The sequence below is a fragment of the Lytechinus pictus genome, chromosome 6, assembly GCF_037042905.1.
Source record: "Lytechinus pictus isolate F3 Inbred chromosome 6, Lp3.0, whole genome shotgun sequence".
NCBI lineage: Eukaryota > Metazoa > Echinodermata > Echinoidea > Temnopleuroida > Toxopneustidae > Lytechinus > Lytechinus pictus.
In genome coordinates, this window is record NC_087250.1 from 23,177,462 (window position 1) to 23,199,769 (window position 22,308).

The 22,308-nt window shown below is 35.8% G+C and overlaps 1 protein-coding gene across 1 annotated transcript in view; it reads right to left on the reverse strand.

Moving 5' to 3' along the window:
• The window catches only part of LOC129262795 (crk-like protein), a 30,867-nt gene continuing 8,559 nt past the window's right edge, over positions 1-22,308 (reverse strand). Inside the window, exons 4-8 of the mRNA XM_064101237.1 lie at positions 16,918-16,983; positions 8,236-8,358; positions 4,591-4,719; positions 4,014-4,121; positions 1-2,309 (exon numbers count right to left, since the gene is read on the reverse strand). Of these exons, the coding sequence (XP_063957307.1) occupies positions 2,115-2,309; positions 4,014-4,121; positions 4,591-4,719; positions 8,236-8,358; positions 16,918-16,983 (621 nt within the window). The 3' untranslated portion in view covers positions 1-2,114. The remainder of the gene's footprint in view (positions 2,310-4,013; positions 4,122-4,590; positions 4,720-8,235; positions 8,359-16,917; positions 16,984-22,308) is intronic.

Consider the following 22,308-nt stretch of genomic DNA (forward strand, 5'->3'; position numbering starts at 1 on the left):
TGTGTGTGTGCGTGTCAAGATCCAAGATAATTTATAACAAGTTTCATACATTGTAGTGCTTCATTATTGAACTTCCAAAAATGGTATAGTGTACAAGGGATTGTTGTTTTTTGCCCTAAATGGTTAATATATTTTGACTTTGGAACTTGCATCCTATCTACATGTATATTGTATAAGGCTGTGGCTATGCTTGAGTTTGTACATATATATGTATGCTTTAGGCATAACTAGTTTTATCCAAAGGGTGACACGATATTTGCTCCTGCGACAATTGCTCCGGGCTTAATTTTGTCTACGATGTAGGGTTAGGGTTGCAATAGGGTTTAGTGTTAGGTTTAGGGAAGGTTGAAGTTGGTCTTTTGATTTAGTGTGTGGAATTTAGAGCAGAGCAAAATTGTCGCCAGAGGAAACATCATGGAACCAGTCAAAGACACCGTTCTCACTACCTTCCTAAAACTAGCTTACTGGAAACTAGTTTGTAAGAAAGGGCCCAGTTTTAGAAAGTATATTATGAGAATGGTGTCAAAGTGTCCATTCTCACAAGAATATAACCATCACCAATCTTGTGCCTGCCGAACATTAAGATTCGCTCATAACTGTCTTTTGATTGAAGACATGATTTAACAACGCTTCCAAAACCATTCAGATGAAATTTCTAAAAGATGACATAATATTCTTCCATATCTTATATAGGAAATGAGGAGTTAAAAAAGTTCCTCATACTACTGAGAAAAAAAAAACAAGCACTGACAAAATATGAGTAACACATATCACAATAGTAATTTTAGTATTCAGCATGTAACAGACATTAAAATGGCAAACAAATCATTTGACAGTTCCACTTTTCCTCTGGCGAAGTAAAATAAATCATCACCAAGAGAAGGATATTTGTCGGGACAAGCTCGACAGGATACAAAAGTGAACACCAGAGGGCGCTAGATTTACAAGTCACCTAGCGGTGTTTATACACAACGGATTTCAAGAATTGGCAATGGATTTATTTCATGTTCTTTGGAGGCAGGATGTTGGTCGATAGTGGCCTTGCTACCGTAAACAAGCGGATGCTGTAGGCGAACTGCACAAGGGATTGCTTCTCAACGGATCCTCCACTGAATATTTGCATACTGCTCGATCTGTCCTTGGCATTTTCCAAGCAAAGACATCCAACAATGATAGCATTCCTTCTCTTCCTTGGGATACTAGCTCTAGCATCGGCTGTGAAGCGGTACTAGCAGAGATCTTGCACTCCATTATCCTACTCTTGAATTTCTATATGCTTCATCCCACTCCTGACACCAATAGTGCATAATTTGCAGTAGTGCTACCTTCGTGAATTACGCCACTGAACAACCACAAACATTTCTCGCTTTCTGCTACACTTACACAAAGTCAATAAAACTGAGATAATCCCCAAGATATCATCAACATCTTATCTTGAATAAAATGGTGATATATTTGATGTACACGCAAATATATGGCATGTACAGCAATTTTAGCTTGTTACCGAGCAGCGTATCAGCATCGGTTGATGTGTCCATCTGCGGAAGGATGCTGCCAGTGTCAAGTTGAGGGATTCGATGGTAAGTTCAGGTTTCCTTTCCTGCTTTAAGATACTGCAGAATCAGATTATCCACATCTCAGCCAATTCACATGTACATCTCTCATTGACACAGGCTAAGTCGGCCCTTGCGAAGGAATCGGTTAACAACGACCAACTGCGAACTAAAGACCGGCAAAAAAAATGAGCGAAACTTAACCCTTAAATGTTCTGTTTGATCAGAAGTCTCGCTCTGTGCTTGAGTCGCGCATTTGTACACCATGGGCGTTGACGTGGAAGTTAACACGACACGATCCATGCAAGAACTCTGTGGCATAACCCAGTCAACATCCGCCAATCCGTCCCAATCACGATAATGCATGATAATCACGATCAACGACTGCATCGGCTATCGATCACCGCCACCCCTCAGCACGATTACAAATAAAATTCAGTCAGTCATGATATATGGTTACTATACACATAATATAGAAGCATGATGTTCATACGTATCTCTTCCTTCAATTTTCAAGTCATTCCAACAAAAATAATGTATGAAAGAGTCCAGAGTCTGCGCTCAATTTAGGAGAGAATTATTACCCTCCATTCCGTTTTGACTGGCGTTATGTCCTTGTAATATTTTGTCCGCTTCCTCGGGCGGAAGGATTTCTACAAATGTGAAAGGGAAAAATCCTTGGGCGCCATCCTTGAGTAACTCGCCCTCCCAGTATCCGCTCATGTGCTGTTTCACCACTTTGACAATGTCTCCTTTCTGTACGTCGAGAAAAACATAAATGGAGAGGATTATAAACGAACGGAAAAAATTGGTTCCATGACATTTGCTCCAGCGACAATTGCTCCGATGGTAAATCTGCACGAGAAGCCAAACCTGACTTCCAACACTTAATAAACCGTAATCCTTATGTTTACATTATTTTGAACCAAAAACTCTATTACAATCCTAAACTCTAATCCTATGCCCTCAGAGATATAAAGACAGGAGCAAATGTCACAGGAGTAAATGTTGTGTCCCAAAACATCAAGGGTTGGTGGATATGTATATTACATTGGTATGATAAAGGACCTGTCCTAATGTAATTTATTGAGTTTGAGGGTTGCTAAGCAGTAAGCACAAGTGTACTCTGATTATGATATGGAACATTTTTTATCATAATTTGCCAATTTTATCAACTCTATTCTTATACTGTTAAGAAACGTATGAAATTGAATTATTGTTTTAATGGCCCAAACACGGAGTGGTGTGTGCAGCTCCTTATCATCAAAAGGATTGGATAAGATGAAAATTTGGGTCTGGTGGCACATATGTTAATCAAATTTGAATTAATAAACAGAAGTGCAAGTCGGTATCACTCGCTAGGCATGAAAAGATGCCAAAGGAATTAAAGTCCCTGGACAACATTAATAATAATAATAATACCAACATGCTTATATAGCGCATATCGCTGCCAAATGCGTCCCTATGCGCTTAATTGGATATTATTACCCTGGCTTTCGCCTCGCAGCCTTCTACAGCGCGTTGGCATTTCAAGGAATAAATTCCTGCCAGGTACCCATTTACCTCACCTGGGTCGAGTGGAGCACAATGTGGATAAATTTCTTGCCGAAGGAAATTAAACATTAAACATTAAACATTAAACCTGGGCCCGGTCTTACAAAGAGTTACGATTGATCCAATCAATCTCAACCATATGGAAATCCACCAATGTCATAATTTTTTTCTTTAGGAAATTTGCACAATGTCCTTAGGAAACAAAGAGAAGCATACTGAATTGTCAAGAAAACAGTGAATGTATGAATATACATCATATCTAGAAAATATTTTGAAGAAACGTGTATTTTAGATGTTGCTGGCCTTCCATAGTTGTGGTTGATTGGATTAAAGAGAAATTCCAGTAGTTGCAGTAAACACTGATTTCATGAGAAAGTCTGTAAACCAGGCTTAATTGTCAGTATATCATCGAGGATCTAGATCTGGTACAGTTACATAAACCGAACTTTGTGAAATCTTGAAATCTACGCTGAAAAATGTTCAGACTGAACTTCCCCAACACAGATAAGCGCACGTGGGACAGTGTATAATTATTGCTTTGAGCGTCGGGCCCGACGCTCTACCCGAATCCTGTGCTTATTTGCTGATTTCTCAGCAATTACACAATTTCTTTCAGAATCCTTTGGCACATGCGTTTTATTTATACAAACAGACACTTTGGTGGTCATTTCATTGGATTCTGTACGAACTCATTTTGATATCGTTACCAAAACTAGCATTTACCTTTAAAGTTAGTCTTTTTTTTACCAAAACTAGCATTTACCTTTAATTGCAACTCTTTGTAAGACAGGGCTCTGAAATGGAATGTTAAATGCTTAAGACTGGCTTCTCTGCATTTATCAAGTCGCCAGGTTTCATATGATAAGGGTTGGCCGAGTTACGGCGAAGTTTTTTTTTTCCCCTTACCTCAAATTTTAGTTGCGTCGTGTCGTATGCGTTGGGAATTCTTCTCTGTATTGCTTTACCATATGATGTGACTGAACGGTAAACCTCAGGGGGTGGTTCAACAGGCAACTGTAAACAAGAAGAAGTTTGAACACTCTTGGTTTAAATATTGTTTGTAATAATAACAGACTTCATTCTATTCACTGTAGGCATGGATATACAGTACATGTAGCCCAAGAAATATTTTCATTAATTTTGTTGTTTACCTAGACTTTATCCATTTCATTTATTGAAGACATGGAGACACATGTACCCCAAGAAACTATTCTTTATTCTTTTGTTGTTCATCTATTTTCAGCCTCAATCCATTTTATTGCTTGCAGGAATAGAAATAGACCTAGAAATATTTTCATTTTTTTTTTATTTGACTACTTTCAGCCTCCGTCCAGTTTATTCATTGCATACACAGAAATAGCCCAATAGGTATTTTCATATCTTTAGCTGTTTGTCTACTTACATACCCCATCCATTTCATTCACTGTAGGCATGGAAATACCCAAAAGAAATATTTCATTTCATTTTTGATTTGCCTACTTACCGCCTCCATCCAAGGAACAGGGAACTGCCCTTCTTGCCCCCTTCCATTGCGCATCGTCCACCAATCCGCTTCGTCTCGGTTCACTAACGTCAGAATCTCGTTTTTCTGAGCGGGTAAATCGTCAGAATCCTGAGCGAATTATGGACAAAAGACATTGGGAGATTTACATTACATTATTTGTATTTTTTAATTTAATCAAACCAGTTTTCTTACTTATCTTTCTATGTTATAGGAAAATGGACATTTTCAAGTGATTATTCATTCTCCTTCACACCACTGTACAACGAGTAAGAAGAGATCCATCATTTACTGGCACAGAATCTGTAATCATCTGAACAAGAATTTGAAATCATATCAGCAGGGTACCCAGCTTTTTGAGAAAACAAAATTCCCTGATTTTTCCCTGATGAAGTATAATAATTCCCTGATAACTGTTTAAACCCATTCCAAGGTTAAAGTTGTTGCTGTGAATTACATGTATTTTCAGTATATTAAAAACAATAATGTAAAACCAAGTTGGTACTATTACACAGGCATGTAATTGCCTCCCTTCTCTCCATACAGCCATCCTTTCCTCATCTTTATACAGAAAGAGGTTGAAATGCAACACAATATACCAGAGTCGGACTGACTGTCGTGCTTTCAAATTTTGGGCTGATCAAATTCCCTGATTTTTCCCTCATTTGAGGCATTTCCCCTGATTTGACGTATTTTCTATCAAATTCCCTGAATCATCTGAACAAGAATTTGAAATTTAATCAGTCTTAACTACTGGGAGGTACATGTACATGTAACCAGTAAATCTTTAGTTCTCTGAAGCATTTTTAGCCTTTACTGTATGTACATGTCTTTTCGTTATTTTTTTTTTCAATTTCACTTCTCACGATATTGACATTCATAAATGAAACTGAATAATCGAAGTGGAATGGATAAATTAGGTTCTATTCTTTATTTTCTCAAAAGCACAGAAGAACATAACATGGCTTTTAATATCAAAGTCTACATAAAAGACTACATGCCATGAATTTCCATTCAAGTTTTAATTTTTTTAATTTCACTCTTTTCATGGTATTGACATTCATCAGTGAATGAGGATAAAGGAACTTAAGGAAATGGAATGGACATATTGTATTAATTACTTCCTTTTTTTCAAAAGCACAGAAAAAAATATAACATGACTACATCAAAGTCTACATGTACATACAAGACAACATGAAGAGCTTCAAAAAGTGGTCTATTTCCACACATAAAAATCAATCAAATGACCGTCTGACATTTCTTTTTTTAGTGTTAAGCTTCAAAGTGTATGGTGTATCTTTACACCAAGCCAGTATCAAAACATGTAGCCTATTCAGCAAGTTAAATGATACCCCATTTTTTGTTAAACATGTACTTCACTATTTGGCATTTACAGTTAGTACTTGCAGACAGTAGTCTGCTGTGCGAGTAAAGGGTCTGAATTGCAGCCTATTCATGCCTTGTGTACTGAAGGCCCTCTCGCTCAGTTGAATTGAAACAGCAAGTTCTGTATGTTCTAGTCTTTGCGTGGAGACACACTTGTTGATCAAAGTTGCAATCAGGGTCTCTGCCTGCAGACTATGCAGACAGTGTGTGTGTTTTTGTGATTTCATTCATACAACAGGGTTTACACTCTCTTAAAATCCTTAAAACTTGTTGTCCAACATGTTTTGATTACCAAATTCCATTTCCTCCAAAAATGTCTGAAATGTTAGACTAATCTAAGAATAACATTGCAAGGAAATCAGATTTTCTATCCAAAAAAAATCAACCTAAAACAAACAATTCTTACAGCATCCTGGTACGGATTAATGTAGGGGATTTTTGTTTGTTAGTTTTAATTGAGTCATATTTTACATGTATATTTCACTTGTCAAGAAAGACATTTGACTGTGGAAAAGTGAATCAAAATTATTGAACAAACATCAAGAGTATTCTGACACTTTGTTGATACAGTACAGTAAATTAAGAACCTACTTGCAGAATTTGATATCCTGGTTCACATTGCAATGTAAAATGCAATATGACAGAAATTTAAAGAATCAAATTCATAATATGGAAATGAAAAAAAAAATCATTCTTTTCTACGTGCAAACCTATGGAATCAACCAGTCCCCCCCCCCCCCCAAACACAATATGAAGTCATGTTACTCTAGCCGTTAAGACGCTCGATAAAGCCTATTGTCAAAACCAGTTAATTTGAGTAAATTCAAGTGGTGAATGAGCATAAAACTTAGATTGTTGTTGTACTACATGTATGTTATATTTCCTATTAAATTTCCCATAAAATATATATATTTCCCATTAGTAGCTCAGTCTGGATCTTTAAACCCAAACCCTTGCAGAATCTTTTTTTTTTTTTTGGGGGGGGGGGTACTTTTCACAACTTACTGGGTAAATCAGTAACATTGGATAGTATTGAACATTACGATGAACGTGGATTTCCAAGGTATCCCTTTCACCAGGACTCTATTGAACGTTTTGGGGGCTAAAATCGCACCAGCCCCGTGTTATTATTTTTCCCTGTACCTATGGTCAATATCACTGTATTTAATTAAAGGAAACCAAAACCCAGGAAGAGAAGCAAACTAAGAGCATATAGAGACATTATTCATAATTGTGATATGCGCTATACAAGAACTGTTTATTATTATTATTATTATTATTATTGGAAAATGTAAAATGAGAGGAACAATTTAAAACAAGTTTCATCAAAATTGGTAATATAAAATAAGCAAGTTATGGATGTTTAAAAAGTCTTGTTGTACTTTCTATGGGGATCCTCAAATTGGCAAATGTGCTTCAAAATGGCTGATTTTGTGGACAACTCTCCATTTGTTTTGTACACAGATTTTCAGATTTCCCCGTTTATTTTACATATTTCATATTATCTCCTCCTGACCTTGACATATGTGGTGTGAATTATATTTTCTCATGACATATGTTGTGCTCAGAAGGAGGCAGATGCAATTCGAAAGATAATGAGGAAAATCTGAAAATTTGTGTACAAAACAAATGGAGAGTTGTCCACAAAATCAGCAATTTTGAAGCATGTTTGCCAGTTTCAGGATCTCCATAGAAAGTACAACAACAGTTTTCAAACTTCCATAACTGGCTTATTCTATAACCGATTTTGATAAAACAAGTTTTAGATTGCTCCTCTCATTTTATTCTTTCTGATAAGATGGATTTTCTCCTTGTATTTTGGTTTCCTTTAAGGCTAAATGACAGTAGTTGCAGTAAAACACTAATTTCGTGAGAAAGTCTGTAAAACCAAGGTTAAGTATGACTATATCATTGTGGATCTAGATCTGGTACAGTTACATAAACTGAACTTTGTGAAATCATAAAATCTAAGCTGAAATACGATCACACTGAAGATCGCCAACACAGATAGGCACACGTGGGACAGTGTATTATTATTGCTGGAATAAAGACCCGACGGAAGTGACCGAATCCGCGCTTATTTCTCAGCAATTACACAATTTCTTCCAGAATCCTTTGGCACATATTTTTTATTCATACAAACAGACACTTGGGTGGTCATTATATTAGTAGTAAAAAGTCATTTTGAGATAGTTACCAGAACTGGAATTTACCTTTAACTCTATTATCTTTATTACTTACATCACTGGTGAAGGTGTATTTAACTCTAAATCGTTCGGCGTTGCTTGGTGGTATGCTAGGAGGAGGTGTAGGATTTACGGGAGGAACTTCGGGCTTCGGCGTCGGCGGTGCTCTGTCGTTTAACTGCTCCACGGTAAAGAAAAAAAGTTTACATTAATTATTTAAAAGATACAGTTTATGGCTTTCACTGAGTTTAATAATAGGATCGCTTTGACTGATCTGGGCCCAGTCTTACACAGAGTTACGATTGATCCAATCAATCGTAACTCTATGGTAATCCATCAGTGTCATAATTTTTTCTACATAAAATTTTCAAAATGTCCTTTGTAAACAAAGGCGAACACACCAAATTGTCAAGAAAACAATGAATTTATTTAATTTACCTCATATCTAGACAACATTTTGAACATTCATGCATTTTAGGTGTTGACGTTGCTGGCCGTCCATAGCTGTGATTGATCGGGTCAATTGCAACTCTTTGTAAGAAGGGGCCCTGATGTCAGAAAAAATCTTGGAAACAACGAGATTTGAACCTCTCGTCTACTGATCGCCGGTCAGCGACTCTACCACCAGGCCATCACCTGGACCATGACACCATCATGATGAAATAGAAACAAATACCTCGGTACCTACATGTATGATTTTTAATCTAACTTACATTAGTTGCCATGGATGATGAAATGGAATTGTTAAAGGGAATGTCCGGGCTGAAAATATATCTTAATACATAGAGTAGAATTCACTGAGCAAAATGCCGAAAATGTCAACAAAATCGGATAACAAATAATAAAGTTATTGAAGTTTAAAGTTTAGCAATATTTTGTGAAAACAGTCGTTATGAAAATTTATTAGGTGGGCTGATGATGTCACATCCCCACTTTCTGTTTTCTTATGTTATTACATGAAATCATAATTTTTGTGTTATTTAATTCTTCTGTGAATAATATGTCTCCCTTATAATGAAATAAGTTGCAGCAATGAATATCCAATGCACTAAATCAGTTGTCAATCCACTTTTTCTAGTTATTGGAGGGAAAAATTTGAATAAACCTAATTTCATATAATAAAATACAAAAGAGCAAGTGGGGATGTGACATCATCAGCCCACTTAATGAATATTCATGACGACTGTTTTCACAAAATATTGCTTAACTTTAAAATTCAATAACTTTGTTATTTGTTATCCGATTTTGATAAAATTTTCTGCATTTTTCTCAGTGAATTCTACTTTATTTATTAAGCTATAAATACTTTCAGCCTGGACCATCCCTTTAATACAATCACCTGTAGTACATGTATATGCTGCAATATGTACATGTACATTGCCATCTTCATGCCAGGGGATACATGTGCATGTAGTCTGCTCGCACAGAATCAAATTTGACTCACTACAAGTACAGTGTATAACAATTATAGTCTGATATGTGAAGTCTAGCTGGTAGACTACAAACCCACTGTGTTGTAAACATGTAGCCAACCATGTACCTGTACATGTAGTCTCTACATTCAGACTCCGATTGAATACAACATGGAGAAACCATGAGTCTGTGTTTGCAAACTAGGGGCGAGAGAAAGGGAACATGGGGTTTACACAGAGTTAAACTTGGAAAGGAGAAATGCATGTACATGTATGCCTAAAGCTTTGTCAGGTGGGGGTCATACATAGTATGTAGAATACACATGTAGTGGTTTGTCTGTACATGTACACACACTCCAATATGCTGTAAAGTGCTTTGAGCCGTTGTATAAAAACTGGCTATTATTATCATGGGCTTATTATATTCACTCGCGTTGGTAATCACTCGCATCGCGTTGGTAATCACACGCGTTTTTTATTTTTGTCTATTTTTTTTCATTTCGGTGCGATTTTTTTTCTAACGGTGTCTTCAATGGGACAAACACGCTGGGAAAATAAAATGAAATTGAAATTCGAGTTTCGTTTTAAGCCGGCAAGTGCCTGAAATAAGATGTACTCGACTACTGCTTTAACATAACAAACAAGCAAATCAGCCATGTGGCTCAACTAACTTAGAATAGATCCGGACTTCTACTGTGTCTTATACGAGGACTCCGAGTCGGAACTTGCCATATCTGCCACATCGATATTACATCGTATCATTCCCATATGCGGACATGCCTGCATGCAATGGCCCCAAGGCGGCTGGACCCGGCCGCGGTCGGACACAACGTGCATCGGTAGCATGGAGCAAGCTAACGTGAGTCGAGCTGAGTTAGATCCCACGTTACATATGAGACGCCGATTGTACCAATATTATATAGAACAATTATTTGTTACATACTGTAATCATTATTCATTAAATAATAACTATTATTTATATATAATTTACATTCTATTTGTAAATAATTACTATTATACAGTGCGTCCCAGAAAAAACGAAACCGAGATTTAGCGATGATTTATCACAACTTAATCACAAATACAATAGACAAATGACCTATACCAATGTAAAGCTTAGAATCTCCTTTCATCTGATATTACTTAGATTATTCCTCATTCACGCATGAGTGAGCAAAAACAATTTGAAGAAAGGATACCAAAAACTCATTTGGCGGGGGGGGTATCTGAATTTTAAAAAGAAAATCACGTGCCTAAAAAGTTCAATATCTGCTCTTTAATTTAATACCTTAATCACAAAAAATGGCCAAGAAGTAAAAAAGTTACGTTCCCTCGAAACAATGCTTGTATTTCCATAATTTCATTAAATAAACGTGTTTTCACCGGTTTTCACAGAAGCTATCGCATAGTTAACAAGTGTCGAGTGAGTTTGAACGCTAGCCTGTAAACCTCTTCATTTTATGAAATTATTGAAATTCAAGCCTTATTTCAAATAACCATAACTTTCTTATTTCTAGACCATTTTCTGTAATTGAGGTATCAAATTAAAGAGCAGACATTGAACTTTTTAGAAATGTGGTTTTCTTTTTGAAACCCAGATACAGCCCGCCAAATTACTTTTTGGTATACCCTCTTCAAATTGTTTTTGCTCACTCATGCGTGAATGAGAATAAATCTAAGTAATTTCAGATGAAAGAGGAGATTCTAAGCTTTACAATGATAGGTCATTTGTCTATTGCATTTGTGATAAAGTTATGATAAATCATTGATAAATATCGGTTTCGTTTTTTGTGGGATGCACTGTATAAAATAACATTTCTAATTATTTATATATAATTCCAAGTAATACTTCATTATTTGTAAATAATAATAGTTCGACATTCTATTATTTATAAATAATGATTATTTGTTTTTCATTATTTATAAATACTGATTATTTGTTTTTCATTATTTATAAATAATGATTAGTTCTTTTTAATTATTTGTAAATAATGATTTTTTTTTCATTATTTATGAATAATGATAATTTGTTTTTCATTATTTATGAATAATGATAATTTGTTTTTCATTATTCATAAATAATGATTATTTGTTTTTCATTATTTATAAATAATGATTATTTGTTTTTCATTATTTATAAATAATGGTTATTTGTATATAAATAACGATTATTTGTATAATATGGCAAATTGTAAAAATCGTTTATAAATAATGATTATTTATAAATAATGGGATATTTAAACAAAAATGTTATTTATAAATAATGAAACACGATGAATTTTCATTATTTATAAATAATGGGAAACTCAACAAATTATTTATAAATAAAGAAATGTGCACTGGCATTGTTAATAGATAATTATCATTTACAAATAATAGAAAACTCGACAAACTTATTTATAAATAAAAAAACGAATTGCAATTATTCATAAATAATGAAGTAAGCAGTGTCATTATTTATAAAAAATGAAACACAAAAATTATTATTTATAGATAATGAAAAACAAATAATCATTATTTATGAATAATAGAATGTCGAACTATTATTATTTACAAATAATGAAGTATTACTTGGAATTATATATAAATAATTAGAAATGTTATTTTATATAATAGTAATTATTTACAAATAGAATGTAAATTATATATAAATAATAGTTATTATTTAATGAATAATGATTATATAACAAATAATTGTTCTATATAATATTGGTACAATCGGCGCCTCATATATAACGCGGGATCTAACTCAGCTCGACTCACGCTAGCTTGCTCCATGCTACCGATGCACGTCGTGTCCGAACGCGGCCGGGTCCGGCCGCCTTGGGGCCATTGCATGCAGGCATGTCCGCATATGGGAATGATACGATGTAATATCGATGTGGCAGATATGGCAAGTTCCGACTCGGAGTCCTCGTATAAGACACAGTAGAAGTCCGGATCTATTCTAAGTTAGTTGAGCCACATGGCTGATTTGCTTGTTTGTTATGTTAAAACAGTAGTCGAGTACATTTTATTTTAAGGCACTTAATTGCCGGCTTAAAACGAAACTCGAATTTCAATTTCATTTTATTTTCCCTACATGTCTGTCCTATTGAAGACACCGTTAAAAAAAATCGCACCGAAATAAAAAAAAAAATCGCCAAAAATTCAAAACGCGAGTGATTACGAACCCGCACACGACGCGAGTGATTATAAACTGCCTTATCATGTGTGTGTGGGGGGGGGGGGGGGGGGCTGGTTGATTCCATAGGTTTGCATGTAGAAAAGAAGGAGTATTTTTTTCATTTCCATATTATGAATTTGATTCTTATTATTACCAAAAATCCCCATACTATAATAAAGTCAATAAAGACCTTCTTCTTTATTAAATACTATCAAAATGACAAAACAAAAAGGAAAGGCGAGTTATCAGCTCTACAGCTTACAAGTATATCCCTGGTGTTATGCAAAAGAACTACAGCATTTTGTCCAATTAACTAAAATGTCAATAAATTCCTACTTTTCATTACCTGTGAATTTTTTCATTGATGTTACTTGTTTGATATTTCTCTTTGTTGGGGGTAGACAATTATTGTCCATAACAAGAAATACTATTGCCCATAATAAAGCAGAGCTCTAGTCACAATGCATGCAATTTACTTGTCATTTGACAATATACATGTACATTACGTAAAACATACTTTGTATTTTTGTCTACATGTACCTACACTCAATCAAACATGCATGAAAAGGGAAATCCCCTCACTATGATGTCATCACATGAGGAAGCAGATATGAGGTTTTAATAACAATGACAAAATGACCTTAAACCTTTATTGTGCAAACACTGCAATTATGTCACACACAAAACATTAGTGTTCATACGCATCCGGGTGATGAGAAGCACAATGTACATGTTTTATGTACAATTTAAGTGCAAAATAAGGCTTACTGGTTGGCATACTACTATGTACATCAATACATATGCGCACACTATTACATGTATGCATTTCACACCGCATTTCCTTAACCCCACACTACCTATTTTTGCTTTCACACTGTCTTTCTTAACCCCTTACTATTTGCTTAGCCAGGGTTAACGCCTTAACCCCGGACTATCGCACAGCTCATGAATATTGATGATTTTGCCACACAGAGCGTGATTAACGTGCAATTTTGACTTCTGTGATTGGCTAGTGCTTAGCCCCACTTTTCCTTAGCCCAGCTTCGCTTCACATTGCTTCTCTTACCACCGCAATTGTGGTGCTAGCACCGCAATAAGCCGGCTAACCCTGCTTTTTTGTAGGGCAAGATAGTACCGTACTATTAACCATGCTAGCCCACTTTGCTAAAACGTAGTGTGAAACTGAAGTGGGCTAAGCTTAACCCCGGAAAATTAGTGGGGCTAAGACCCCCCCCCCCCTTGCCCCACCAATTCCCTGGGATTAAGGAAAATAAGTGCAGTGTGAAAAGCATATGTAGAGCATACTCCCATTGACCGATGGTGTCAACTCATTCATGAAATACAAATTAATTCAATGCTTAAGCAAGAGCATCAAAATAAAATGCAATGAATGAATGATACATGTATTGGAAAAGAGCAAAAATCCAACCAAAAGCTCAGCTTTTTTGAGCTGGGAAAGTTAAATCAAATCAAAGGATATTAAATGTTTGATTGATACAAGGATTGTTGAATCCTCATCTGTCTAGATTGATAAAACTACAGTAGTGTACGCAGGGGGTGGTTACAGGGGTTCAACCCCCCTCCTAATTTTTTATCCCCAAAAGCAACCCCCCCCCCCCAAAAAAAAAAAAAAAATTTCTTTGGGGTAGGAAATGACCAAAAATTTGTGAAAACTGTTTTTTTGTTGGTTGTCAACATTTCAGTCAGCTTGAACCCACCCCCCCCCTAAAAAATCCTGCGTACGCTACTGACCTACTACTATGTACATACATACATGTACATGTATGCATAGTTGCCAGCCCTTACAGAATATTCATGAGTTGTGTTCTAATGTAAATTCAGTGTTTACTTCCCGATTGAATGACCTAGGGAAAAACTTTTGTTTGTTTTGTCTCGTAAGAAAACAATTGGTTCAGCCGTTTGGTTATTCACATTGTCATTTCTTATCTGATTAATATTCCGTAACGGTTGGCATCTCTGCATATGGATATTAGACCAACAGGGGGCCGTTTCATAAAGCTGTTCACAAGTTAAGAGCGACTTTAAAAGCGACTTTAAAAGCGACTCGTGACCATTTCTTACGTGCTAACCCATCGCCAATGAACACTTTGGCGTATAACTTTAACTTACGAACAGCTTATGAAACACCCAAATGGTTACTGAGAGCACAAACTGCATCTTTGGAGCTGGTCCTCTCTGTGATTTGAAACCTTTTTTTCACCCTGTACCCACCAATAGTATATAAATGGCTTTGGTGAAACATATGCAAAAACATACAATAAAGGCAAACACGTACATGCATAAACAAAATGTACATGTACATTGTTTTATGCTACAAATGTATGTTTGGGCAATTTTCAGTTACATTACTCTTGCAAAAATGTATGTGAAAGAAAAAAATCTTTGAGCCAAAAAGGTCTAATACATTTATAGCTGCGAAAGGCAAAAAATGGAAATAAAAAATAGATGAAAAAGAAACATTGGGAAGCATCCAAACAATGCTTTTGCAGTTTACATGTAAAAGCTGAAGTGTTGGAAAAGAAGAAGCAAGCAGGCTGCTAAGTTTTAGTTTCAATATCATGCATGTACATTTATTTTGTCACACTACTCAGTACCGGTAGTTGCAATTCCTAGAAATGATGATGATTTTTTTATATTCATTTGGCTTTCTAATGCATTACATGTACATACATGTATCAGCCTGAAAAGGGGTCATTTACAATTTTGCATATTAAGGGCATACCTTTCACAACCTACTTATGCTGCCTGTAAAAAGCACCGCTAGATCAATCTAAGAGACCATTCTCATTATGCTTTCTAAAACGAGTTTACTGGAAACCAGTGTGGAAGATCGCTTTGCTAGCGTTCCCATTTGATCACACGAAAGTGGTTTTCAAAATCACTTCACGTAAAGCGTTCTTGTTGCTATGGAAATGCTCTCAGTAGGGTGGCACATTTTGCGCGAAATTCAAAACCGCAGCGTAGGCATTCTACACCTGTCGTGTGGAGTGGCGCGCTCAAAATGTGCTAAGATCGCTTCCCGAAGAATGGTTGTGTCGTCACTTACGCTAAAACCAGTTTAACGAGGCAAATCGATCTTGAAAACCACATCATGAGAGGTTATGAACCGGTTTGGAAGATCGCTTTGATCGTTCTCATTACACGTTTAACTAGTTTCCACTAAACTAGTTTTAGGAAGGTAGTGAGAACGGTGTCTAAAGCTCGAAAGGGGAAGTCAACCCTGAAAAAAAGTTTGTCATAAACATACCAGAAATAATAATTAAACATACTGATGAAGTTTTGAGAAAAATCCATGAAAGATTAAGGACTAAAGAGTTGAAAAATCTGAAGTGTTGAAAAAGCTGAAATTGAAACAGCTTCATGTACAGAGGAAGGCTAAAATTACCGGTAAGCTGAACATCAAAGGCTAAAAAAGATTGCTGAACTGTCACTCCCCTACATTAGAGGCAAAGTTACCATAAATCTTTAAAGGGTAAATTAATCCTGACAAAAAGTTTACAGCAAAAAAAGAAGAAAAAAAATCATTTAAAAATATTGGCAAAGGTTTGAGGAAAATTCATCAAAGAATAAAAAAGTTTTTATAACTTTAATCATTTCATTTGTGATGTCATGTATATGCAAGCAGCTTGAACATACATGTGTATGGTAAAAAATTTCATTTTCTCAGAAATTTGAAAATCGTTTTTAATGTATCTTCAGTATAGCAATATTCAATACAGAAATGATTTCACACCTGCTCCTAAAAAGAAAATATAAAGTATAAAGTCATCATGAACCATTAAAAAAAATGAAATTTATGCATAATATATTATTGTATATGAGGCAGCTACTGGTTTATGACTCACAAAACTTGAAATTCTAATAACTTTCATAATCTTTAATGAATTTTCCTCAAACCTTCACCAATGTCTTTCATTATTTTTTCTGCCATTTTCACAAAAAAAGTTTTCGTCGTGGTGAACTTCCCCTTTAATGAAACTAGCCTTGTAACATTAATACATGTAATAACAAAATTGTGTAAAAGCAGCAAAGTAATTTTACTAGCATTGCAGCTACAGGTTTATTAGCATTAGCAATGTGCCATGCAAGCATGCACTCGGGCAAGGTATGATGGGAAGGGGTAGGGGAACCCCCTTACCTTCTCTTGTGATGTCGGTGCTGGGGACTGTGGTGGGGGCTGAGCCACCATCTGTCTCTTAGGACACTGTCAGGAATGAACATCAATAGCATACATTGTTAGGATTAAAAAATCAGTGTGAAGGGGGTCATGAAAGTAGGCACACAATATCATTGTCCAGTGATAGGCCCCATTCACATTGAAAAACTTAAATGCCATAGGAATGAACATCAATATTTTTAGAATACATTGTTAGGATTATTAAACATGTCAGTGTGAAGGGGTCTAATAAGTGATGTGCATATCAAATGTGAGGCACTGGCCCCATTCATGTAATTACATGTACATTGCAAACCACTATCTTCTTTCTTGTGACACTGGCAGGTAGAAAAATCATTTCTAAAATGATATGATTAAAGTATCATTGTAAACAGGTCACAAACAATATTAAAAGACAAAGGCCCCGTTCACAATAAGGAAAATTAAGCCAGCATCTGCTTTTTTGGAACACTGACAGATAAGATTTAAATGTCAGTGTATGGCTGCGTTTATGCGACCTCAAGCCAGAATCATGATTTGAATCATGATTTGAATCATGATTCAAAACACAAACATGAATCACAATATCACAGAATCAGCGTTTAGACGACCTTCATTCCAATGCTGTTTCTCCTCAGATTCGGGCCAATCCAGTGCGCATCACTAGTGCGCAGTTTGACAGAGGAAGTTTTTCGCACGTGTTTCGGCTCTCGAAAATTCGTTTGCTTCCATCAGAATTCAGTCTATACCTCATTTTGTTTACTTCTATCATAAAGGGTCCATATGCTTCTATTCATCTTGTTAGTTTATCCAAAATGGTGTTCGGAAGTGAATTTCAGCGTAGATCCAACTTGATATTGATACTGTATACTCAACAACAACTGAGATCATTGTCTGTCCAGTTAATCATTTACTAGAACTTGAAGTTGAAGACATGACCAAAAAATGAAAAGTGGTGGACGATGCGATGACCAACACAGAACTTGAACATGACAAGAAATGAATTCATAGTCATGTACATACAATGAGCATATAGAGCGCCTTGAGCTTGGCAATAGTCAAACCGAAAGTAGCCCGACACAACAGTGAGGTCATATAATCATGATTGTAATCACGATATCGTTTATTCGAACATTTTCGTACGGGATTCTGCAGAAACGTCTTTCCAAACGCCCCTTTTTTCGTGTTTCATGTTTGTGATTCTAATCATGATTATATTCAATTTCGACTAAACGCAATCGTGATTCTGCAGAATCATGATTTGAATCATGATTCAAATCATGATTCTAGGGTAAAAAAGTGGCGGATAAACGCACCCTATAACATACATGTACAATGTATGAGGGTATAGGCCCCATTCACACAATGAAATAGACCCGAAGTGATTGGAGGCCTTTGGTATTCTGAAACACCTGTTCAAGGACAGTTCTAATAGTCAGAGCTGAGCACTTATAAAGCACAACCCTGAACCTACAGGGCCTACATGTATGTATTTAACTACAACGAACAGAAACTCTTCTACTTTCCCTGTACCTACTACATGATTATTCTGAAACTTCCATGAAACTGAAAGTCTATCAGTTTCTGTATGAAGTGTGAGACAGTTCTTTACTAGTACAGTGTAGGCCATATATGTACAGTACATTGTATTTCCCTGGCTTCTTTACATTTGCAGACAATGACAATACCCTCAGTCTCTATGAATGGTGAATCTATCATGTTGAATGCATTAAAGAGAAATTCCAGTAGTTGCAGTAAACACTGATTTCATGAGAAAGTCTGTAAAACCAGGCTTAACTGTCAGTATATCATCGAGGATCTAGATCTGGTACAGTTACATAAACTGAACTTTGTGAAATCTTGAAATCTACGCTGAAAAATGTTCAGACTGAACTTCCCCAACACAGATAAGCGCACGTGGGACAGTGTATAATTATTGCTTTGAGCGTCGGGCCCGACGCTCTACCCGAATCCTGTGCTTATTTGCTGATTTCTCAGCAATTACACAATTTCTTCCAGAATCCTTTGGCACATGCGTTTTATTTATACAAACAGATACTTTGGTGGTCATTTCATTGGATTCTGTACGAACTCATTTTGATATCGTTACCAAAACTAGCATTTACCTTTAATCAGTGAAAGTATTTGTACAGCAAAATCTTGGCATAAAGTACAGAATTACAGAATGCAAAAATCAAACATTCTAAATCATTTAATATAATTTTCAAAAATAGGTATTGTAAATATCTATTGGATAAAACTGACATTTTTAATGGTTCCTACATGTAGGTAAAGGCTTTCAAAATATTTTCTTTGTTTTATTGTGTTTGTTCTTCCATGTCTTATTTAATACAATTATTTATCTTGAGAATATCATATTTTATAATAATTTTTGGGGTTGGCCTATTCGTAAGGGCAGTTCCTTTCTGGCTGCAACCCACTTTGCAACTGTATGTACATCTACCCTATATCCTTTCTTTAATGGTTTCTTGTATTGCTACTTATGTTGTAATATGTCTACTCTTTTAGTATGTGAATTTTAACTGATGTTATACTGTTATGTATTTTTCATTGCAAAGTTAAATAAATATGAATTGAATTGAAAAGACATACACTGTGTATGTACACATACAGGTACTATTCAGTATATCAGAAGGGACAAGATAATTTTCAGAGACAGACAGCCAATTACACCATACAACCAAAAAATTACTTTTTTTCTTTCCAGGGCTCTTTTTGGAGAAACTTAAAAATTTTCCAGGGCTACTTTTTCATTTTCCAGGGCTCTTTTTCCACTTTCCAGGGCTACAATTTCTGGAGCTATTTCGCGGCTTTTTTGCGTTTGTGTGTGTCTGTGTGTGTGTATGTGTGTGTGTGTGTGTGTGTGTGTGTGCCACACGGTAGCTAGCATATACGGTGTAATCATACGCGTGTACTGTACTGTACATGCGATCGCGACGAAGCTTCGAAGCAGCGCGGCGTGAGCTAGCGAGAAGTATGTACCGGTACCATCTCGAATTCATAGGCACATGTACTACCACATGCACTATTCACGCCCGTAAACAGAGATTCACAGGTAAGTTCTCTTAGCTGACACGATCCTATGATGGACTCGCGTGCGCTGAAATGAGCAATGTTATTGTGCCACTGTATCTTGTATTTGCTTGTGTGACTCTGCGGGCAGCTCCGCGGTGATTTACGTACATATATACGTGATGTTCGCAACTGCAGTAGGGCAATGAGTTTGGGATTTTGTAGCACAATTGGTGTGCGCGTAGGAAACAGCTCAAGATTGTAATATAAGCGGTCACACGCAAATGCAAACAAGTACACATTTAAATGCAATATAATGTATAATGTATAATTTAAATGCAATCACGTACGTATGCATGAAATGCTACATAAATATACAGTGTTGACGGGGGCGATTATGAGTTTTGCAGTCGCCCTAGTGTGAATGATTTTAGCCCTTTTCCGGGCTCTTTTTGGACTTTCCGGGGCGAATTCGCCCGCCGCCCCCGTGTAATTTTTTGGTTGCACCATACTAGTCTACATGTACATATGTAGGCCTTTATAAATCTCATATTACACAGCAAAATAAACATACACCCTGTTGCATAAAACTTTTGCCATAAAAAAAACCTAGCAAATAATTAAAACAACAACTAATGCATTAAAAACTCTGGCAAAAAAAAAATTGCCAGTTTTTCTTATACAACAGGCCCATAGAGACCTCCAATACAATATTTCTGCTACATAATACAGTATTATTCCACTCAACATTCCATCCAAGCCTTTTTCAGGTGATTGATTCAAATTTCATTCATTCAATCAACTATGGAAATACATCAATGTCATTCTTCAAATTCATAAAGGGAATGTTTACAATCATGTAAAATTGTAAAGCCCCTTTGGACAAAAGAGGAGCGACTGAACTGGCAAGACACTGAAACATGTGCAAGTGCATGTGTATGTACATGTATACTGTACTACTATTCCTACATGCATAATATCTTAAACAATTTTGGATGTTTTGGCATCATCACTTTCATATACGTAGTAGTTTGATTGTAAGGCAGGAACAGAATAAAGGATGAGCATCTTCACTGAATACTGTATGTACATGTAGGTATGTAGGCCTATACAGTTGTGCTCAAAAGTTTAATTGGGAACTCCACCACAAAATGCACTCCTTCATGCCTAGCGTTCTCAACAACACTACAATGTCCATTGAGCCCAGAGAAACAAACTTTATTGAATGCAATATTTCATCACCTGATTTCACAATTAAATAACTGAAATATAGAATAGAACACTTGAAAATAAGTTTATTTTCTGGTGGGGTTCACAATCTTATTTAACACCATTGTATATGCAAAGCACCACTTGATTATCAATAGTTCTTCTGCATGCAGCAATAAAAAATAAAAACAAATTAAATTAACTTAAATTAAATCAAATATACTGCAACATGTTATCATCCGTATGTACAGCAAAGGTCACATCTATAGGCTAAACAACTTATCATACATGTACATGTAACACATAATTGAAAGAAAAAAAAATTACATACATGTATCATGACAAGCCGAGGACATCCAGAAAATTCACAGGTAGGCACTTGATATTAAGGCCTTGACCACTTGCATGAATCAATGATAGTTTGTACAGGTACATACATGTACAACATTACCTCAATAGGGCTGTTTACTATTTGATTTCATACTTCATAATAATAATAATAATAATAATAATGATATAATAATAATAATAATAATAATAATAATAATAATATGCAACATTTATATAATGCTTAATACAAATGTTTATAAGCGCTGCATACTATTTCCCCGGCTTTAGCACGGCTATCCTGATCAGACGCTTGAGAATTCAAGGGACTTCTTCCTACCGGGTACCCATTTACTCGACACCTGGGTGGAGAGTGGCAAATGTATACGCCTTGCCAAAGGACGCGAGTGCTGCGGTGGGGTTTGAACCCCGGACCTTGTACAGGGGTGTGAGAGTTCAGATTTTTATCTGATTTCAGATTTTTTTTGTTTTGATTTCCAGCTTAATTTCAGCTTATTTTTGGCCATCCTCTGTACAAAAAGTATGGGAGCTCTTTCTATTTCAGACTTTTTCAACACTCTTCAGCTTTTTTCATATCTTTTATTTGTGACCACTCACACCCCTGCTTGTAGTTCAAAGTCCGGAGACTTAGAAGGGAAACTTTTAAAAGTATAGTTAATCCATATCTTTCTTTAAAGGTCAAGTCCATCCACAAAAAATGTTGATTTTCTTAAATAAAGAAAAATCAAACTAGCATAAAGCTGAAAATTTCATCAAAATCTGACGTAAAATAAGAAAGTGAAT